At 38.5% G+C, this 20570-nt stretch overlaps 1 protein-coding gene across 1 annotated transcript in view; it reads right to left on the bottom strand.

The window, feature by feature from the left end:
- Positions 1-298: 298 nt before the first annotated feature.
- The window catches only part of TBL1X (transducin beta like 1 X-linked), a 398056-nt gene continuing 377784 nt past the window's right edge, over positions 299-20570 (bottom strand). Inside the window, exons 14-17 of the mRNA XM_082245440.1 lie at positions 19395-19522; positions 12017-12182; positions 11254-11355; positions 299-1389 (exon numbers count right to left, since the gene is read on the bottom strand). Of these exons, the coding sequence (XP_082101566.1) occupies positions 1363-1389; positions 11254-11355; positions 12017-12182; positions 19395-19522 (423 nt within the window). The 3' untranslated portion in view covers positions 299-1362. The remainder of the gene's footprint in view (positions 1390-11253; positions 11356-12016; positions 12183-19394; positions 19523-20570) is intronic.

The raw sequence follows: 20570 nt of genomic DNA, 5'->3' as shown, positions 1-20570 counted from the left end.
TTTAAGAGGAACCATGTCAGTCAATACAACTGGAGGCGCCAGTGATATTTGATAATTGAATTAAAAGTTCAAAGTACTGGGACCCTATTTTAAGTTCATGGGCTCAAACCCAAGAGCTACAACAAAACTTTCCAAAAGGTATGACACACGGATACTTTGTAATTAAATTTGTAAGCTCCAGTTCACCCCTAACACACCTACCTTGACTATTGTATGTCAGTGGTAAAAAAATACATGCCACATTTTTGTGTGCACCTAATCATAAACATAGAATTAAGAAAGAAACTCAAAATCAAAAAAATGTACCAAGTCTTTAATATACCTTGACATTTTTACTTTTTTTGTATGACTTAGACAACCCCAACATTTGCATTTTTTCATTTTTAGAATTAAGATTTTTAACATAAAAAATATTTGTTTTTCTTTTTCAAAAATACAGTGGGTTCTTTCTCTTTAAAAGTTCATCTTTCTTCTAGTAAAAAGCTTTACCGGCATCTCATTCTTATAAAAAGCATGTTACACCGTGTCATGAAAAGTGCCCTTATATGCTAAGCTGTGGAGGGAGAGACACCTCAGTACAGGTTAGTCCATTGCTAAGAAACTGCAATGGAAAACTCGTTAAGAGCCTATCAATGTAGGAGCCAAGAGAATGACCAGAGACTAATTTTTGCAAAGACCAAAACTAAGCAATTCTTCAAGTGTGTAACTAGCCAGCAGGTCACACTGATCTTAGGGAGGGGGGAGGGAGCTCAAATAAAAGCAACATTAGTTCCTTACATAACCCTGTGATTGTCCCTCATCCACTAGTCTGAGCTGATAGAAAACCACTGAATGGGTAATCAAAGCAAAAAAAAGTAGTCTAGAAAATAGAAAGTTTGTCATACAAAGTCACATGGATTTGTTGTTAAAAACTGGTCTTTGTAGGTCCTTTGGGAAAACTGCAGTGACCCAATTACATGTTGAAGAAAAAATAAAATCATTATAAGTGTTTTCCCTTTTGGTTCATCAGAGCCTTTACTTTTTTTTCTTTCTTGACTTGTGTTGGGTTTAATTTCTTGTTTTGGCACTGTTGTTTTGAGCCTAACCAACAACAACGTGTCTGGGAATCCAAAAATTGGCTTGCTACTTCGGAGTCTAGAATCCAGTAAAGCCAGCTGGACAAATATCCACTCACACCAGGATTTCTGGAGAAATGGGTCAGTGAAGATCTACAGACATCCTGAAATGTTCTGCATTGAGGGCAGTTCGGTCTTGCTTCATTTCCTGGCTTTCTTAGGTTTGTACAAAATGCCAGAGACTGTGATTTCAGACAGTGCACATTCGCTGCTGGTCCATTTGAACAATAAAATAGGACAGCTGGCTTCACTTCCTCAGATCGAGAACGCAGACCTGGAGGCAAAGATCATAAGTTAGAAGAGCTAATGAGAAGCCATTTGTGTGATAGCGTTATGCAGTGGAGCAACATTTTTTTTAAGCACATACACTATATCACGGAATTAGGGTACTGCTTCTATATGTAGTATTTTCTAGTCTAGTGACAGCCTTGATGAACTTTTTTTTTTCTGTTAAAAAAGGTATACAGTTGCTTAAAGATTGAAGAGTTAGGATTTTACGAAGGGTCTCAGTTACCTTTGGATACACCACAGTAATAATAAAAAAAAAGATAGAGTCACCAAGATAGTCACCAAGAGCTCTCCATTAATCAACTTCAGCAAAATCTTAATAACTGACATCCTTAAAATGAACCTGTGCTTTGTTAATGCAGGGCAAACCAATGGATCACATTCATTCAAATACCCCCTCCCCAGCAGCATATCTTTACCCTCCTCCACTCTCCAGCCACACTGGAGGGGATGGGACAGAGAAAATGGAGCAATAATGCAGTGGTGGACAAATCAAAAGGCCCATATTTTTAGGGCATGTTTTGACTGTGTAACTATAGATATTACAAACCAGGACTATAAATAAGGCTCATACACACTTGACGAAAATTGGATGAAATATCCTCCGAGTTTTCTTTCTCATACTCAGCGATCATAACTGTTTTTAGTTGACAGTGCATAATGTTTACAAAATTTCTTGTCTGATTTTTTTTGTGGGACATTTGTTCCTAGACTTCCGGGTCTTCAGCAACTTCAGATAATGCGTGGTCTTTTGTATCCGATTTTTCGCGGACGTACTGCATACACATTAAACGAAAATTGGTTGTCTGGGGATGGACGATAACAATTTTGGTGTTTGTCCCTCCGTTTTTTTTCGTTGAAAATATTGGCATCGGCTGCTGAAAGTTGTGTACACACTAGCCGAAAATAGTACGATTTTACCTCGGAGGGGAATTTTCGGCAGATTTTCTACTAGTGTGTACCCCACTTTACAGAATCATGGCGATTGCCTCTTAAGTGGGGTACATGCTAGTAGAAAATCTGCTGAAAATTCCCATCCGAGGTAAAATCGTACGATTTTCGGCTAGTGTGTACACAACTTTCAGCAGCCCATGCCGACATTTTCAACGAAAAAAAAAACGGAGGGACAAACACCAAAATTTTTATCATCCGTCCCCAGACGACCAATTTTCGTTTAATGTGTATGCAGTACGTCCACGAAAAATCAAATACGAAAGACCACGCATGATCTGAAGTTGCTGACGACCCGGAAGGAACAAATGTCCCAAAAAAAAAAAATCGAATTAGAAATTTCATGAACATTATGCACTGTCAACTAAAAACGGTTATGACCGCTGAGCATGAGAGAGAAAAATCGGAGGATATTTCGTCCGATTTTCGTCAAGTGTGTACAAGCCTTTACTTCTCCCCTTTCATTAAAGCAATCATTGTTCAGATTTATGTGACAGCCGGAGGGGTTTCAGCACTGTTTGACCCACAGCTATCTTTCTACAGTTTTCCAGAGAAACTATAGTTAATAGTTATATAAGATTATAGTTTGATATTCTATATCACAATAATTCTCCTAGTACTTTTAATAGTTTTTTTTAGTTCCAGGATTTATAGCTGCTGACTTTTTTTGATTTCTGACTTTTTTAATTTAGGGAAAAGATCTTCTTAAACCACTTGCCTACTGGGCACTTTCACCCCCTTGCTGCCCAGGCCAGTTTTCAGCTTGCAGTGCTGTCACACTTTGAATAAGAATTGCACGGTCATGCAACACTGTACCCATATGACATTTTTATAATTTTTTTTCCCACACAAATATAGCTTTCTTTTGGTGGTATTTAATCACAACTGGGTTTTTTTTATTTTTTGCTAAACAAACAAAAAAAGACCAAAAGTTTTGAAAAAAAAAAGTGTTTCTTAGTATCTATTTTAAATAAAGAATTTTTCTCTTTCCCTGATGTGTGCTAATGAGGCTGCACTGATGGGCACCGATAGGCTGCACTGATGAGGCTGCACTGATATGCAGAAATGATGGACATTGATAGGTGGCACTGATGGGCACTGATAGGCAGCACTCATGGGCACTCATAGCCAACACATATGGGCACAGATAGGCAGCATTGATGGGCACTGATAGGCGGCGTTGATGGGCACTGATAGGCGGCACTGATGAGGAACTGATAGGTGACACTGATTGGCATTGTTGGGGCTGCACTGATTATCAGGACATTGATGATCAGTGCCTTGATTACCAGTGTAAACCTCCCCTGTCACAATCGCTGGCTACCGGCTCTCACGCTGTGACTGCGCTTAAAGAAAGGAAAGACGATAACCGGCAAGTGTGTTTACATGTTATCAGCTGTGACTGGACACAGGTGATGATGTAGTGAAGGGCTGCTGTGATTGGCCATTTACAATGATCAGAGAGCGCACAAGCTGCATGTCCTAGTGGGAATGCGGGGGGGGGGGGGGCGTGGTTCTGGGACGCCCTTCAGGAATTGTACACTGTAGCCGTCTTTTGGCTATAGAGCAGTAGGGAAGTGGTTAAAGCCAAAACATGTTTTACCTTTATTCATTACCTGCATTAAGGTAAAAAAAATGTTTTAAAGCTTTATGTCCTCCCCCACCTCCCTAAATACTTATAAGAGTCCTCAATCAATCCAGTGTTGTGCACGGCTCCTCTCTTTCTCTTCACAAAGAGACTCAATTGACATCAATGCTGGGAGTTACCATTAATATCCCTGACATTTGTTCTTTTTCTTTTCTTTTCATTTATTTTTCTATATTTTATTGTAGATCTTCCATACAGATCAATTATAAACAGTATCTTACAAAAGTGAGTACACCCCTAACATTTCAGTAAATATATCTCTTTATGTGACAACAATGAAAAAATGACACTTTGCTACAATGTAAAGTAGTGAGTGCACAGCTTGTATTACAGTGTAAATTTGCTGTCCCCTCAAAATAACTCAATACACAGCCATTAATGTCTAAACCGCTGGCAACAAAAGTGAGTGCATCCCTAAGTGAAAATGTCCAAATTGGGCCCAAAGTGTCAATATTTTGCGTGGCCAGCATTATTTTCCAGCACTGCCTTAATCCTTCTGTTTGAGGATGCCCCACAGGGTCTCAATAGGGTTTAGGTCTGGAGACATGCTTCGCCAGTCCATCACCTTTACCCTCAGCTTCGTAAAGGCAGTGTTCGTCTTGGAGGTGTGTTTGGGGCATTATCATGTTGGAATACTGCTTTGCGGCCCAGTCTCTGAAGGGAGGGGATCAGGCTCTGCTTCAGTATGTCACAGTACATGTTGACATTCATGGTTCACTCAATGAACAGTAGCTCCCCAGTGGCGGCAGCACTTATGCAGCCCCAGACCATGACACTCCCACCACCATGCTTGACTGTAGGCAAGACAAACTTGTCTTTGTACTCCTCACCTGGTTACTCCACACATGCTTGACACCATCTGAACCAAATACATTTACCTTGGTCTCATCAGACCACAGGACATGGTTCCAGTAATCCATGTCCTTAGTCTTCTTGTCTTCAGCAAACTGTTTGCGGGCTTTCTTGTGCATCATATTTAGAAGAGGCTTCCTTTGGGACGACAGCCATGCAGACCAATTTGATGCAGTGTGCGGCGTATGGTCTGTGCACAGACAGGCTGACCCCCCGCCCCTTCAACTTCTGCACTAATGCTGGCAGCACTCATACGTCTATTTCCAAAGAGAACCTCTGGATATGATGCTGAGCACATGCACTCAACTTCTTTGGTTGACCAAGGCGAGGCCTGTTCTGAGTGGAACCTGTTCTGTTCAACCGCTGTATGGCCTTGGCCACCATGCTGCAGCTCAGTTGCAGGGTCTTGGCAATCTTCTTATAGCCTAGGCCATCTTTATGTAGAGCAACAAATCTTTTTTTCAGATCCTCAGAGTTCCTTGCTATGAGGGGCCATGTTGAACTTCCAGTAACCAGTATGAGAAAGTGAGAGCGATCACACCAAATTTAACACACCTGCTCCCCATTCACACCTGAGACCTTGTAACACTAAAGAGTCACATGACACCGGGGAGGGAAAATGACTAATTGGGCATTTTCACCTAGGGGTGTACTCACTTTTGTTGCCAGCAGTTTAGACATTAATGGCTGTGTAAGCACCAACAAAACCCGCGCAATGGAGGGTGAATACAATTTTATATATATAATATAATAAATATAATTGGTGATAGAATAAGTAATTTATAAAGTGTAGGAAAAAATTCCTAATCAAGGGCCGCAGCAAAATGTGTAAAACGTATATTGAGATAAAATGAATATCGCTAAATATAGAGTTGCGCTCAACCAAAATACACTTAAGTAAACCAAAAAAATCTTAGATAAATATGAACTGCATAAGTGAATGAGTTAAACCAAATTGTAGTGCAAATATAAACATCCAAAAGTGCGAATGCAAATAAATAAATTTGACTGTGCAATCAATTAACAATCCACATTAAATGCAAGTAAATAAATAAATAAATAAATAAATAACAGTCTGTGCGAGGGGAAAGAGCTGCATCTAGAATTGCTGATGGTGGGATCGGAGTTCAGGTGGTTGCAGTGAAGAGGAAGGGGGAGCTTTTGGGGACTGGCCTGCCCGTCACCTTGAAAGTCACGGTATCTGAGAGACTTAGTCCTGGTGATAAGAATATATACAGGTGAATATCTGGAAGTGTATTGGAAGTGCCTATTGGATATCTGGTCCCCTGTCGATGCTGGCTAATTATCCTGTCCTTGCTTGTGGTTTTCCTGCCTGAATTGACCCCCTGTAATTAAGGGGTCTACTTCATCTGGTAAGCAATTTAGTGCACACCGGGTGACCCTGTTCTTTGGTGGAGGTGTTGGAGTTCATTATCAAGCACTGAATTCGTTGCTACTATCAATCTCCCACAATTATTCCATATTGGACATTATGCATTGGATTATCATTCACTGTGAATTACCACTATATTTATTGTGGACTGTCACCTGTTTGTACAATTATTTATTTATTTATTTACTTGCATTTAATGTGGATTGCTAATCGATTGCACAGTCAAATTTATTTATTTGCATCCGCACCTTTGGGGTTTATATTTGCACTACAATTTGGTTTAACTGATTAACTTATGCACTTCATATTTATCTAAGATTTTTTTGGTTTACTTAAGTGTATTTTGGTTGAGCGCAACTCTGTATTTAGCAATATTTATTTTATCTCATTAATGGACCATGAGGTCCCCTTTTGAACTTCCAGTGTGAACTTCCACATTCACACCTGAGACCTTGTAACACTAACAAGTCATGACAATGGGAAGGGAAAATGGCTAATTGGGCCCAGTTTTAACATTTTGACTTTCTACTTACTTTTGTTGCCAGCGGTTTAGACATTAATGGCTGTGTGTTGAGTTATTTTGAGGGGACAGCAAATTGACACTGTTATATAAGCTGTACACTCAGTACTTTACATTATAGAATAGTGTAATTTCTTCAGTGAAAAGATATATTATATAATATAATAATATATATATAGATATAATTATATGAAAATATATAATAAAATATTTACAAAAATGTGAGGGATGTAATCACTTTTGTAAAAAGATAATAGCAATGCAGTAAAAGGAAACATTAGTAGTTGGTTACACACACACTTTGTAAATCTACTCCTTTCTGTTTCTGTTTGAGGCTTGTAAATTGCAAATTTTCAATAAAGATATTTGAAAGAAAAAACACACGGAAAAAAAATACCCCTAACATCAATGATGGGACTAATTTCCTCCCACTTTCTGTAAAATGTGAGTTGTGGTGCACTGCAAAAAAAAAAATCAGGTATTGAGGTGCATTACAGTCCATTAATGGTGAATGGGCTGCTTAACTTGATGCAATGCAGCTCAAGGCACAAAAAAGCACAGTGGCTGTGTGGCCCTTTTGAAATGAGGCCCTCTATAATTTTTCAAGATGACCGGCACTGGTATAAGCAATATTTACTGCCTGAAATATTTATGATGTTTTGATGATGTGGACATTTTGCCAATGCAGCACTCTTACATAACTTTTAAAATCTTAATGATGGCATTACATAACCAGAGCACTCGACTTTGGAAATAGCACTGTCAGTGTGCTTATGAAGAGCTTCTGAAGATTGCTGTTTCTGAGATATGTCAAAAAATTGTGATTCCCCGAGACATCTTTCTTAAAAAGCTATTACAGTCATATATATATATATATATATATATATATATATATATATATATATATATATAATAAATAAAACACAATTTTCCACTAAAGAGAATAGAAAGTATAGTTAGGGGATGATGGTCATTTGCCTTAGGGTTGTAAAATGTCCTGGATATTTTAAGTGGTTATTATACACTTAACCACTTCAGCTCCAGAGGGTTTACCCCCCTTCCTGACCAGGCCATTTTTGCGATATGGCACTGTGTTGCTTTAACTAACAATTGCCTGGTCTTGCGACACTGTACCCAAATGAAATGTATGTCCTTTTTTCCCTACAAATAGAGCTTTCTCTTGATAAAAAATGTAAAAAATCAAATGTCTTCATCAATTTAGGCCAATATGTAGCCTGCTACAAATTTATTTTAATTATAGCGACTTATAGCAGGACTGCGATATTGCGGCGGACAAATCGGACACCTAACTGACACTTTTTTTGGGACCGGTGACATTATTACAGTGATCAGTGCTAAAAAAAAACACTGTCACTTTACTAATGACACTGGCAGGGGAGGGGTTAACATCAGGGGCATTCAAAGGGTTAAATGTGTGCCTAGGGAGTGCTTACTAACTGTGGGGGAGGTGCTTTTACTACTTGAAGACATGGATTGGTGTTCCTGCTTCACTGGAACACAGGATCCATGTCTTCTTTACTCACAGAATGACAGTCAGCCTTGTTTACATAGGAAGACTGTCATTCTGTCAGAGTACCGATCGATCAGCAGGTCCATGTGAACATAGGGTTCGTGGGATTAACTTATCAGCTCCCGCTGTGTAAAGTCACAGCAGGAGCAAGCCGCCAGCGGCATGCACTCGTGCTCAAAACCCAGAAGTGCAGAATCACGTATATATACATGATTCTGCACAGAGCAGCCACCCTGTAGGAGTAAAACTGCTATGGGGTGGTCGTAAAGCGGTTATTAATTGCAGGCATTCTCATGGTTAAACAGAATAGCTTATTCTGAACATACAGTATTAAACATTCAGGATTGTTTAAAAACAGGTACAGTTTTACCCCATACACTAAAGTCGTATATACTGTAAATGTAGCATACCCCCAAGGAGCCGCAAGTAGTTGAAATCCCCACAGCCAGGCACACCAAGTTTTCACAGGCACTCTTGAAACAGGGAAAAGTCAGTGACTTTGTTTTTTTTCTTGTTTATTGAGGGTTAATAACTTGGATAGGGTTGGGAGGTTATGGAATGCCCACTTGACTTTGGCAAAACTTCAGGGACTTTCTTCCTATATACAGTCTCTATACAGTCTCTATATACAACTCTTTTTCCTCCAGCACTCGCTTCCTTGCAAAACCCAGCTGGATCACTGTGTAAAGATCTGACAGTCACTCAGTCAGAATAAACCAGTGGTCCATTGCAGGCAGGAACCCGAGGTTGTGTAGCAGAGTTTCAGTGTCCAGTTTGCATTACTCCTGTGGCTACTGATCCCAGCACCCCCTCTTCAGGCACTTCTAGCCCACCTGGTTGCAGCTGCCTCTTTCACCAAAAGTGAAGAAAGGGGAGAGGGGAAGCCGCTCAGGTGCAAGCCCAACCTGGTGCTGGCTAGATCCGCCATCCGGAAGCATGCATTGTAGATTTTGAAGCCGCACACAGGTAGATGAAAACAAACGGTGTCTTTATTTAAATGAGTAAGCGGCCGTTCGTGCTGTGAAACGCGTCTACCTTGGACTCATCTGTTCCTACACTGTCTGTTTGTCCTTGATGATTTTTGAAGAATAAAGACACCTTTTGTTTTCATCTACCTGTGTGCGACTTCAAAATCTACAATGCATCTTTCACCAAAAGGCCAAGCAGTTCCTCCTAACTTCCACCCACTATGTCTAGAACATTCTTCAATGTCCCAGAAAACAGGGGGGAGTTCCAAAGAGGCTGCTAGGATGAGTCACCCAGCCCTGATTTACTGAACACTGACACAGATATACACTTATTAGATTGGGGTTTGAACACTGGTGGTTTATTTAACGACATGGAGAATGCCTTAGAGGCATGCTTTCCCCCACTTCCTTTTTTTTTTGGGTAACTGGGAGCCGATATCATAACGATTTAATATGTGTTGGTATCTCTGTGTCCTAAATAAATTCCCTTTTGTTTATGATAGTTTGTTTTGTTTATGTATTAAAATCAATAAAAATTGTCAAATTAAAAAACAAAAAAAAAAAAGACCTGAGCTAAAACAAATTTTTACCTACACTAACAAAAAAACTATCTACATCTAGCACACATACTAGAGGGTGCTACACTATCTTTAATATGTTAAAGCAATTTCAAAAGTCATTTTTTTAAATGTACACTTTTCATTAAAAGTCTACATAAATGAGCTTCTCTTATTTGGTCCCTTTTGGTATTTTAAATATATACAGCGCTTTGTAATATCTATTTAATAAGTAAAAAAAAATATCTGGAAATTTTGTGAGCTGTTAACTTCTTGTGTTCTGCGCCTGTAATGGCTGTTTTAAATGACATTGCTCTTTGAGAACTACAGAACTACGCCCCTCTGCATTATAGACAATAGGAGAGGGGTTGAGTTCCATAGTCCTATCTTATTTTTGGTATCCTGATACAGAAGGGTGAATGAGTGTTGTTATCCTCGGACTGTAAGTGCATTACTGGCAGAATCATCAGGTGGTAAAAAGCCTTAAAAAGAAAACTATTGCAGCCACAACATCTAAAGTCTGCTAAATTACATTTTCATTTCTGGGATAGATACACTTTAAAAAAAAACTTTGGATGATTGTGCTATGGAGGTGCTTATGTAGCCAACTGCTGCCCTCTACTGTTAGCTGTTAATATCACAGTGTTATGTGTAATTTATTAATTTACATTTCTTATTACAGGTACTTATATAGCACCATCAATTTAAACAGTGCTTTACATACAGTATATTGTACATTCACTGCAGTCCCTGCCCTCAAGAAGCTTACATTCGGCGGTCCCTATCTCACATACACATACTAGGTCCAATTTAGAGAGGAACCAATTAACGTAACAGCATGTCTTTGGAGTGTGGGAGGAAAGACACACAAGCTCAGGGAGAAGTGCAAACGGTGTGCAGGTAGTGCTGTGGTTGAGATTTTAACTGATGACCCTAGTGCTGCTAGGCCAAAGTGCTAACCACTTAGCCACTGTGCTTATATATTAGGGCACAGCAATTCAACAGGATATTGTCCTAATTTATTTAATTTATTTATTACAGGTAATAAATAAATACATTTTCATAGCACGTTACATTTACCGAATATTGTACATGGGCATCAGTTCCTGCCCTCAAAGAACATACATTTTTAGGTACGTAACTCCCACACACACACACACATACTAGGGCCAATTTAGACAGGATCCAATTAACCTACCAGCATGTATTTGGAGTGTGGAAGGAAACCAGAGTACCTGGAGGAAACACACACAAGCATAGGGAGAACATGCAGACTCTGGGCAGGTAGTGTCGTGGTTGAGGTTCGAACTGGCAACCTAGTGTTAATATGTTGTTTTTAAAGGGTGGCAAGTATGACACTAGAGTGATATTAGCAGTAAATGGTGTAAGCTTCATCAAAAATTGACAGTGACATCTATAGTGATACTTACTGATCCATCCGAGGCACTTGCTCCTACTTTGTCACCTCTGGCATTCCAGCAAACCTCAAATATTCCTCCTGTTCCCCTGTAGCTGTGTACTAGAGAGCCATTCTGGAAGAAACAACAGAAACAACAACAGTTGACTTTGAAACTCCAGCCAACATATGAAGTGCTAATGTATATCAATAAGAAAAACTGAGTCAATAATAAAATTGTGGCTGTGCTAAAGTCAGAAAAAATTACCTAAAAGCTGAAGTCAAGGTTTTGTTGGAAAAGACAGATCAAATTTTATATAAAATGTGTTTTCTTTACAGCTTGGGTTGCTTTTGTTTAGCTAAGAAATAACCTACCCTGTAACAGACTGTAAGCAGTAATGCTATAAACTTGGTGACCACTCAGCAGTGGAACATCCTGCTTATGATGAACCAACCTCCAGACTAGATGAGAAGATATTACTAGACAGTTACATTTTAAAATAATTCATTCATTCATTAATGGCAATCAAAATGTCTAAAATGATTATGTTGTGGATCCCAATATTAAGCTTTACACTGAATATAACATTCTTGAACTGTCTGGCATATATTTTCACAGGCCTAGTTCTTGAACCATTAAAATAACAAAAGTGGCAACCATATTAATTTAGCTAGCAGGGTAAACAGCCATTCAACAGGTAGAGCTCATCCACTGAGTCTGGCCAATTAATTGTGTTATTGGTTCAAGATACAAATTCTTGAATACATTTTATAATATATTTGATTGGTAGACTTACCTGAGTGTTCCATATATGGACACATTTGTCAAAGGACCCACTAGCCAGATACTTTCCATCGGGACTAAAGGCTACACTATAGACTGGTTCTTGATGTTTGGTTAATGTATGGATACAGACACCACGCTCAACATCCCAAAGTCGGACTGTTGAATCAAAAGATGCACTATAATATAAAAAAGAAGAAGAAATACTAAGATCAGGAACTATTGTATGTTTTTAATTATTTGATTAAAATAACTTGCAATGCTGCATAACTAAAATATACTTCATAACAAATTTGTCAGATTCATCAACATTTTATGATTTCAAAGTAAACCAGTGAAGAGACAATGGGGATGATTTACTAAAACTGGAGAATTCTCTAGAGCTGCGCTAGATTTTGCACTCTCCGGTTTTGGTTAAAGAACCCCAATGTTTTCGAAAGTATTTACATATACTGAAATCCAAAATGTAAGAGTTGTCACAATGCCACAAAGACCTACCAATGGGGACACATGATCTATTGAAAGGAAATTTTCCCAAAGGCATACAGACATCAAAAAAATAAACCGACAGGGGTTCTAACCCTTCCATATTCTATCCAAAATAATAAAAACAAAAATGGCTACACATACACTTTGATCCACTTGACAGTTTCTTATATTACTCTATTGATGAGATATATGTGCTGGAATTTCTGAGTCTGCACACCAACTGTGGTCATTTAGAAGGGTCCCACTCTCCTTGATGGATTTTACATTATGTGGAATTATACATGTATTGTAGAATGCAACAGAAGGTTGTAAAGCTAGGTGAGAACACTTAAGATCTCCAAGGTGGACAGGAACCATTGGTTAACTACCAGACTACATTTATAACTAACATATCACTTTTGGTTGGATCAACCCTTTACGTCAGAATCCTGATCTAAAAGTATTAATCTATGTATAAAGATCCTAATTCATTGTTTTAATTTATTGCCTTATTTAATCATTTATGGTTGCTTTATTATACCATTTTTTTACTTTTTTAAATAAAATTTTGACTTTGAAAGTTGCACTGCTGAGGTGCCGAATGTAGAAATGCTGAACATCATGGTGAAGAAAAATAAAAAATAAAATACAGCAAGTGGTTCCCATGAATTGCCCGACTCAGGGCGATGATCGTTTTTCCCTTCTATGCAAAATGGAGGTATTTTGGATCTTTAAATTGGATACCTGCCCCCCAAAGGCCTTAATTTAGAGTGGAACATCACTCATTACTACGAATAGCTATTCACATCCCCCTGACCCTTCTTCTTTTTCTTCCTCTTCGTTCTCCCACGCTCGCCTCATTTTTCCTTGTTTTCTTCATTCATTCCTGCTCTAAACTTACATTTAGCAAAAAAAAAAAAAAAAAATTATTTTTAGACCTGCTCTATTCACATTTACTAAACTTTAAGTGTTCTGCTTCCTGGGGATTCTCATAAATATTTCATTTATAGAGATATTTAGTTTCTATTTCTTTTTGATCTTTTTATATTTAGACTTTTGCTTCCTTGTTCTCTGTTTTTTTATTCTTGCTTTTTTTTGCATTTAGGCCACACTAAGAACAAATGTTTTTAAATTTTTGACATTTTTGTTTTTTGCAGTCTGATTACAATGGATGCTGGTTGGCGATGCTTCATTACAGAACTCGACAACTTTAAGGCCTCATGCACACTGGATGTTTTTACAGCAGCTGTTTTTGGCATCAGACGTTTTTTTCTGCAGCCAGTAAACTCCCCAGCATGTTATCCTATGTGTTCATGCACACATAGGCTGTTATCAGCAGTTTTTGGTAGAGACATTTTCTGGCTGGAAAAAAACCCCAGAACTAGTGAGTTTTAAGAGGCCTTTTTCAGCTGTAAACACGCTCTAACTCTGATAAAAGCTTAAAAACACCTAAAAATGCCAAAAAGGCTTTTTCAAAGTTTGTAAGCCATAAGCTTTTGTAGGAGTATAGGTTTGCTAAAAAAAGCTAAAAGAGGATACAGCTGAAAAAAGCTAAAAAATGCAGAAAAACGCTACTGCAAAAAAGCTAAAAAGCTCCTTCTACAGCTACAGCATTCTACTGACATTTTGATAACATCCAGTGTGCATGAGGCCTTATAATTAGACATGCACACACCTGAAACTCTTTTTTCCACTTTGTGTGACAGCCAATGATGTATAAAAACTCCCCCTTATGCTCGTGATCACCACCCCGATGAACAGTGGAGCGAAATGCGTTGGGGCGGGGCCTGGTTGGAGCCCAGGCTGAGGTTGCTACACTTCACCAATTGATTGATTTGTTTAGATGCGCAGCTACGGGGAGACGTTCTGTTACATTCAGTGTTAATTCTCTGCTACATTTTTTGGTGAACAACAGGTAGAAAATACTAATAAAATGGTTAATTCTATCTATATAGTACATTTTCTAGGATTTTCTAAACCAGTTAAAAAATAACAAACTAATCACTGATTATGCCTGGGGCAGCTTTATAAATAAGTGAAACTTTGTGATTGTGAGGATTCTCATTTATCCAGGTCATGGTATAGCTAGTAATAGGTAATCACTTTCAGCTACACTTGTTTTGTAAAGTTGATAATAAAATCAGGATAAGCCACAAAATAGTTTTCATTTCAATAGTTTTTTATTAAATTTTCAAGAAAAAGAACAAATAACAAATACGTTATACAGGTACACCAGTTGAAATCCGCAACAATCACAATGAACAATGTATACCCAATTCAGCCATCAGACAGCGCCAACCTATTACTTGGGATAGGGCCTCCCGCTAGTCGGCCCCCCAGCCAAACAATTCCGTGCAGCGCCAACGGGGAACCCACCCCGGACCACCCCCATCGGGAACAACACTGTGATCCAGCGCGGGCCCCCCCCAGCCCCCCCGGGGGCCAGGCGCCAACCCACGGGACGCCCACCCACTGCCCCCACGTAGCGTGTGGGCATTGAATGTGGTAGTTACAATTAACTCTGACAGCATTTCAACCCTTGTACACACAAAATAGTTTTAACATTACATAACTAGTCAAATTTAAAGTGGCTACACTAGCTAACAAGCTAAAATCAATTTACTTCCCACTGTCTAGAGAAGGCTTATTTATACAGGGAGGGGGTGCTGCTGACCTTACTCTAAATAAACAAGTTGCTGAGCTGACAGTTTGAAGATTTAATTTGATTTTTTATAAATAATTTTATTTTTGGAAAATCCTATTTTCTCAGGTACATCCAATATGTTCATTTTGGGTGGGATTATTATGTGTGAAAGATTTAGCTCCTTTGTTTACTATGAGCAGAAAACAGTTGACAATAGGCCGATTTTTGTAGCCTAGATATTTATGTTTTCTTGTGCTGCCATTCTCTTAGGCCCCATTCACATATCGCTTAGTGGAAAAGCAGGCTCCTGTTTGCGATTTTAAAAGTACAATTCACACACGTTTCTACTTGTCGTGCATAGGGCAGCCCATTCGCTTGATTGGACTGCCCTATGAGCGTTTCTCACCACAAAGAAGCTCAGCCAGGCATGCTTTTACATGCATGTTTTGCCATGATTCTAATGTGTTTTGCCATGCAATAACCATGGCAAAATGGCACCACGTTTGTGTGTTTGTATATTTTATTCTATCTTTTCATGTGAAAACACTGAAGAAATTACACTTTGCTACAATGTAAAGTAGTGAGTGTACAGCTTTTATAACAGTATCAATTTGCTAAAAATAAAGATGTTTGGAGCTGCACTGATCGAAATAATAGTGTCTTCTGATCTAAATAATAGTGTCTTCAAAACATACAGTAAAAGGTATTAAATTAAAAACATAATCAAATACTGTAATTCGACTGTGAAAATTCAAACAATTGTGCATATTCATAACTAACCAATACATGAGTGCAAATAAATAATATAAATTGTTGTGCACTAAAGACAGAGTGATAAAAGTAAATGGTGCGCAATAAATCAGTGCTAAAACATGAACAAATCCATTCCTATCATAAAAAGTCAATCATGGAGAATAGTGTGATAAATACACACAGGTAGCAGTGAACACTCAATAGTGTTATTCACTCTCTACACTATTGAGTGTTCACTGCTACCTGTGTGTATTTATCACACTATTCTCCATGATGGATTTTTTATGATAGGAATGAATTTGTTCATGTTTTAGCATTGATTTATTGTGCACCATTTACTTTTATCACTCTGTCTTTAGTGCACAACAATTTATATTATTTATTTGCACTCATGTATTGGTTAGTTATGAATATGCACAATTGTTTGAATTTTCACACTCGATTTACAGTATTTAATTGATTTATTTAATTAATACCTTTTACTGTATGTTTTGAAGACACAATTATTTGGATTAGTGCAGCTCCATACATCTTTATTTTTACTTTATACCACTCAGCTTTGGCACAATTGTTTGAATTTTCACAGTCGATTTACAGTATTTAATTGATTTATTTATTTAATACCTTTTACTGTATGTTTTGAAGACACAATTATTTGGATTAGTGCAGCTCCACACTTCTTTATTTTTACTTTATACCACTCAGCTTTGGCAAGGCTAACTAGGCCTATCATTTTGCTCTTTACCATTTCACTTGATAGCGCAGGGGTCTCTCTTTGTTCTCTTTAGTGTAAATTTTCTGTCCCCTCAAAATAACTCAACACACAGCCATTAATGTCCTAAGGGAAAATGTCCAAATTGGACCCAATTAGCCATTTTCCCTCCCTGGTGTCACGTGACTCATTAGTGTTACAAGGTCTCAGGTGTAAATGGGCAGCAGGTGTATTAAATGTGGTGTTATCGCTCTCACTCTCTCATGCCGGTCACTGGAAATTCAACATGGCACCTCATGGCAAAGAACTCTCTATGTATCTGAAAAAAAAAAATTGTTGCTCTACATAAAGATGGCCTAGGCTATAAGAAGATTGCCAAGACCCTGAAACTGAGCTGCAGCATGGTAGCCAAGACCATACAGCGGTTTACCAGGACAGGTTCCACTCAGAACAGGCCTCGCCATGGTTGACCAAAGAAGTTGAGTGCACATGCTCAGCGTAATATCCAGAGAATGTTTTTTGGAAAATAGACATATGAGTGCTGCCAGCATTGCTGCAGAGCTTGAAGGGGTGAGGGGTCAGCCTGTCAGTGCTCAGGCCATACACCGCACACTGCATCAAATTGGTCTGCATGGCTGTCGTCCCAGAAGGAAGCCTCTTCTAAAGATGATGCACAAGAAAGCCCGCAAACAGTTTGCTGAAGAAAAGCAGACTAAGGACATGAATTACTGGAACCATGTCCTGTGGTCTGATGAGACCAAGATAAACTTATTTGGTTCAGATGGTGTCAAGCCTGTGTGGCAGCAACCAGATGAGGAGTACAAAGACAAGTGTGTCTTCCCTACAGTCAAGCATAATGGTGTAAATGCCATTGTCTGGGGCTGCATGAGTGCTGCCGGCATTGAGGAGTTACAGTTCATTGGGGGGAACCATGAATGCCAGCATGTAATGTGATATACTGAAGCCGAGCATGATCCCCTCCCTTCGGAGACTGGCTGCAGGGCAGTATTTCAACATGATAACCACCCCAAAACCCACCTTCAAGACAACCACTGCCTTGCTAAAGAAGTTGAGGGTAAAGGTGATGGACTGGCCAAGCATGTCTCCAGACCTAAACCCTATTGAGCATCTGTGGGGCATCCTCAAACGGAAGGTGGAGGCGCACAAGGTCTCTAACATCCACCAGCTCCCTGATGTTGTCATGGAGGAGTGGAAGAGAACTCCAATGGCAAACTCCAATGGCAACGGCAACTCTGGTGAACTCCATGCCCAATAGGATTCGGGCAGTGCTGAAAAATAATGGTGACCACACAAAATATTGACACTTTGGGCCTAATTTGGACATGTTCACTTAGGGGTGTACTCACTTTTGTTGCCAGCGGTTTAGACATTATTGACTGTGTGACAAGTTATTTTGAGGGGACAGCAAAATTACACTGTTATATAAGCTGTACACTTACTACTTTACATCATAGCAAAGTGTGATTTCTTCAGTGTTGTCACATGAAAAGATATAATAAAATATTTACAAAAATGTGAGGGGTGTACTCACTTTTGTGAGATACTGTACATATTTTTTAGTGCTGCCAGAAAACCTGACTTGAGTGAAATCTTGTATAAAATGTTACAGAATATAACCGTAATGCAAACTATTGCTGTTTGTTTCAAAAATTTGTGGTCAATCGGATATATTAAAAAAATTTGCAGAAAAACTGTAACCTAATTTGAGCAACAAATGGCAGTTACTAAAACTTTTAAAAAATTAAGTTATAATTTTACTATATTTTTTAATATGGCTATAAATCAGAATTGTTCAATATGGCTATAAAACCAATAACAAAGAAAAAAGAGTATTAAACAATTAATATAACTAAATAAATATTTTCTTCAGCAAGAACATTAAAGTGTAAGTTCAGGCAAAACCTAACTAACTCTAAACCTGCCCTCTGCCATATTCTAAATCTAATCTATCTAGCCCTGTAAAGCAAAAATCACTCTGCTTACCTATTCTCGGTGGCTTCAATGTGGAGGCGGGTGTAGAAGAGGCAGCCGACAACGGAAGCCCCCATAGTAAGTCTAATGGTGACGTTACTTCCTAGCCATTTCACAGCCATTGTCGGTCCTCTCCTGCACACAGCTTCCGCCGCTGAAAAAAACGGACCGGATTGGCTGCAGAATAGGTAAATACAGCGATTTTTGATTTACAGGGTTAGATAGATTAGGTTTAGAATGTGGCAGAGAGCAGGTTTAGAGTTAGTTTTTCCTGGACTTACACTTTAAGTGTAAATTATAATGGTTTAAGATCCATTTTGGCTTTTACATTTGTTTTTTACTTGTTCCTTTTTTAACAGTATATTTTTTTAACTATATATATATTTTTTTTTTTGAGGTTTACAAATAAACAGCACTATGTTTTAGCTTAAAAGACAACATGGCTGAAGTATCTCTCTTTCAGACACAGCTGTCTCTCATGTATCTTTGTACTGACCCGTCTGATAAGGAGGAAGATATTCTGACACATCCAGCTCTGTGTGCAAATCTCACCTTGAGCTATTGATCTCTGTAAATATCAGCCTTTTTTCAACAGGAGGAAGGTTGAGAGACTAATGAAGGTAGCATAAAGCACCATCTGCTGGCTGGATAAAACAACATAATATTCACATGCAATATTTCATATTTACCACGCTTACCTCAGTTTAAAAAATGTTATTTGATAGTTCTAACCATAATAATAAATGTGCAAAGCAATATATGTCCCATTTAGGCCCTTTTTGCTTTGTGACATAGATATGTAATATTCTAATTATAAGTCACCTTGCAAGCATGATGTTTGAGTTTGGGTTGCTGGTACCAGGGCCTGTCGGACTCCATTTGATTGTGTAGATTTCTTTGTTGTGGGCTTGCAGGTCATGTACACACATGTCTTGTTTCATACTCCAGATCTACAGAAAAATAACAAAGTTAAAATTCGGAAAAGATTTCACAAATAAATTTCATTGAAGAATGTACCACTGAAGCTATTGCAGATAATCTCCCTTTCACAAGCTGTTCTCCCTTATAATACTGCTGTTCACATAGGTCTGATCAAAGGTGAAAGGTGTAATCTCTCTTTGCTGACATGAGGCATAGGCATGATTTGCCTCTATTTGTAATCAGGGCCCTCATGGCCAGCTTTGGGGCTTGTGTCAAATGGCAAATGCAGCTTGCCTTTAGGTACATTCTGCTGGCATTTGAGATCAGTTTAATACACTTTTAATATCACTGAGTTAATTGACAGATGCATCTAACCCCTTTTAAGCTGCATCAACCTGCTTCAAGCTGCTTTTGCCTTTTCGTTGACTTGCTTGACAGAGAAGAGGTCCTGATATAAACACATGCCTGGGGACACAAGCCTTTACAGTTATGGAAAGGCAGCTTCACAGGAGCGGAGTATACCCTGTATGTACAGTACCTAACAACCCAAATGTCCATGACCAAGACAAAGTGGACGGAATAGCATATTGGGAACAGTGTCTAAGGATAGGCTCACTGTGCATATTCTTGGTATGGTCACTACTTGGACTCCTATTTCTATATCATGTTTACTGGTCCATTGTTCAAAAGACTGGCCAAAAGTATGTTCAAAATGTTACTTATTAACAACCCCTTTATTTAAAAAACAAGATATTATTTAAAATTGCACCATGTATTTATGTAACAATAAATCTAACTTCTGCATGTCTGATGTGTCCCTTCTGTATTTCCTGCAGGAATATATTTAGCAATAGTATTTTGCAGAAAACGCCTTAAGCAAATGTATTCTTCCAAGAAAACCATAAAATGAAATCACATGGAGATTCTTCACATTCTTCTTATTTATTACAGTTAAGAATATCTACTGTTATAGTAAATAAACATGTTTTAAAATATTACACCTAAAATGCATCTAAGTGAGTATTCTTGTGTTCAGTTCAGGTGTTGCCAGCCAGCAACGCCTTGACAGTGTAATAG

Source organism: Pelophylax lessonae (genome assembly GCF_965119305.1).
Source record: "Pelophylax lessonae genome assembly, chromosome: 2".
Taxonomy (NCBI): domain Eukaryota; kingdom Metazoa; phylum Chordata; class Amphibia; order Anura; family Ranidae; genus Pelophylax; species Pelophylax lessonae.
Note: the sequence above shows the minus strand (reverse complement) of the source record. Positions and strands in the feature narration are given on the sequence as shown.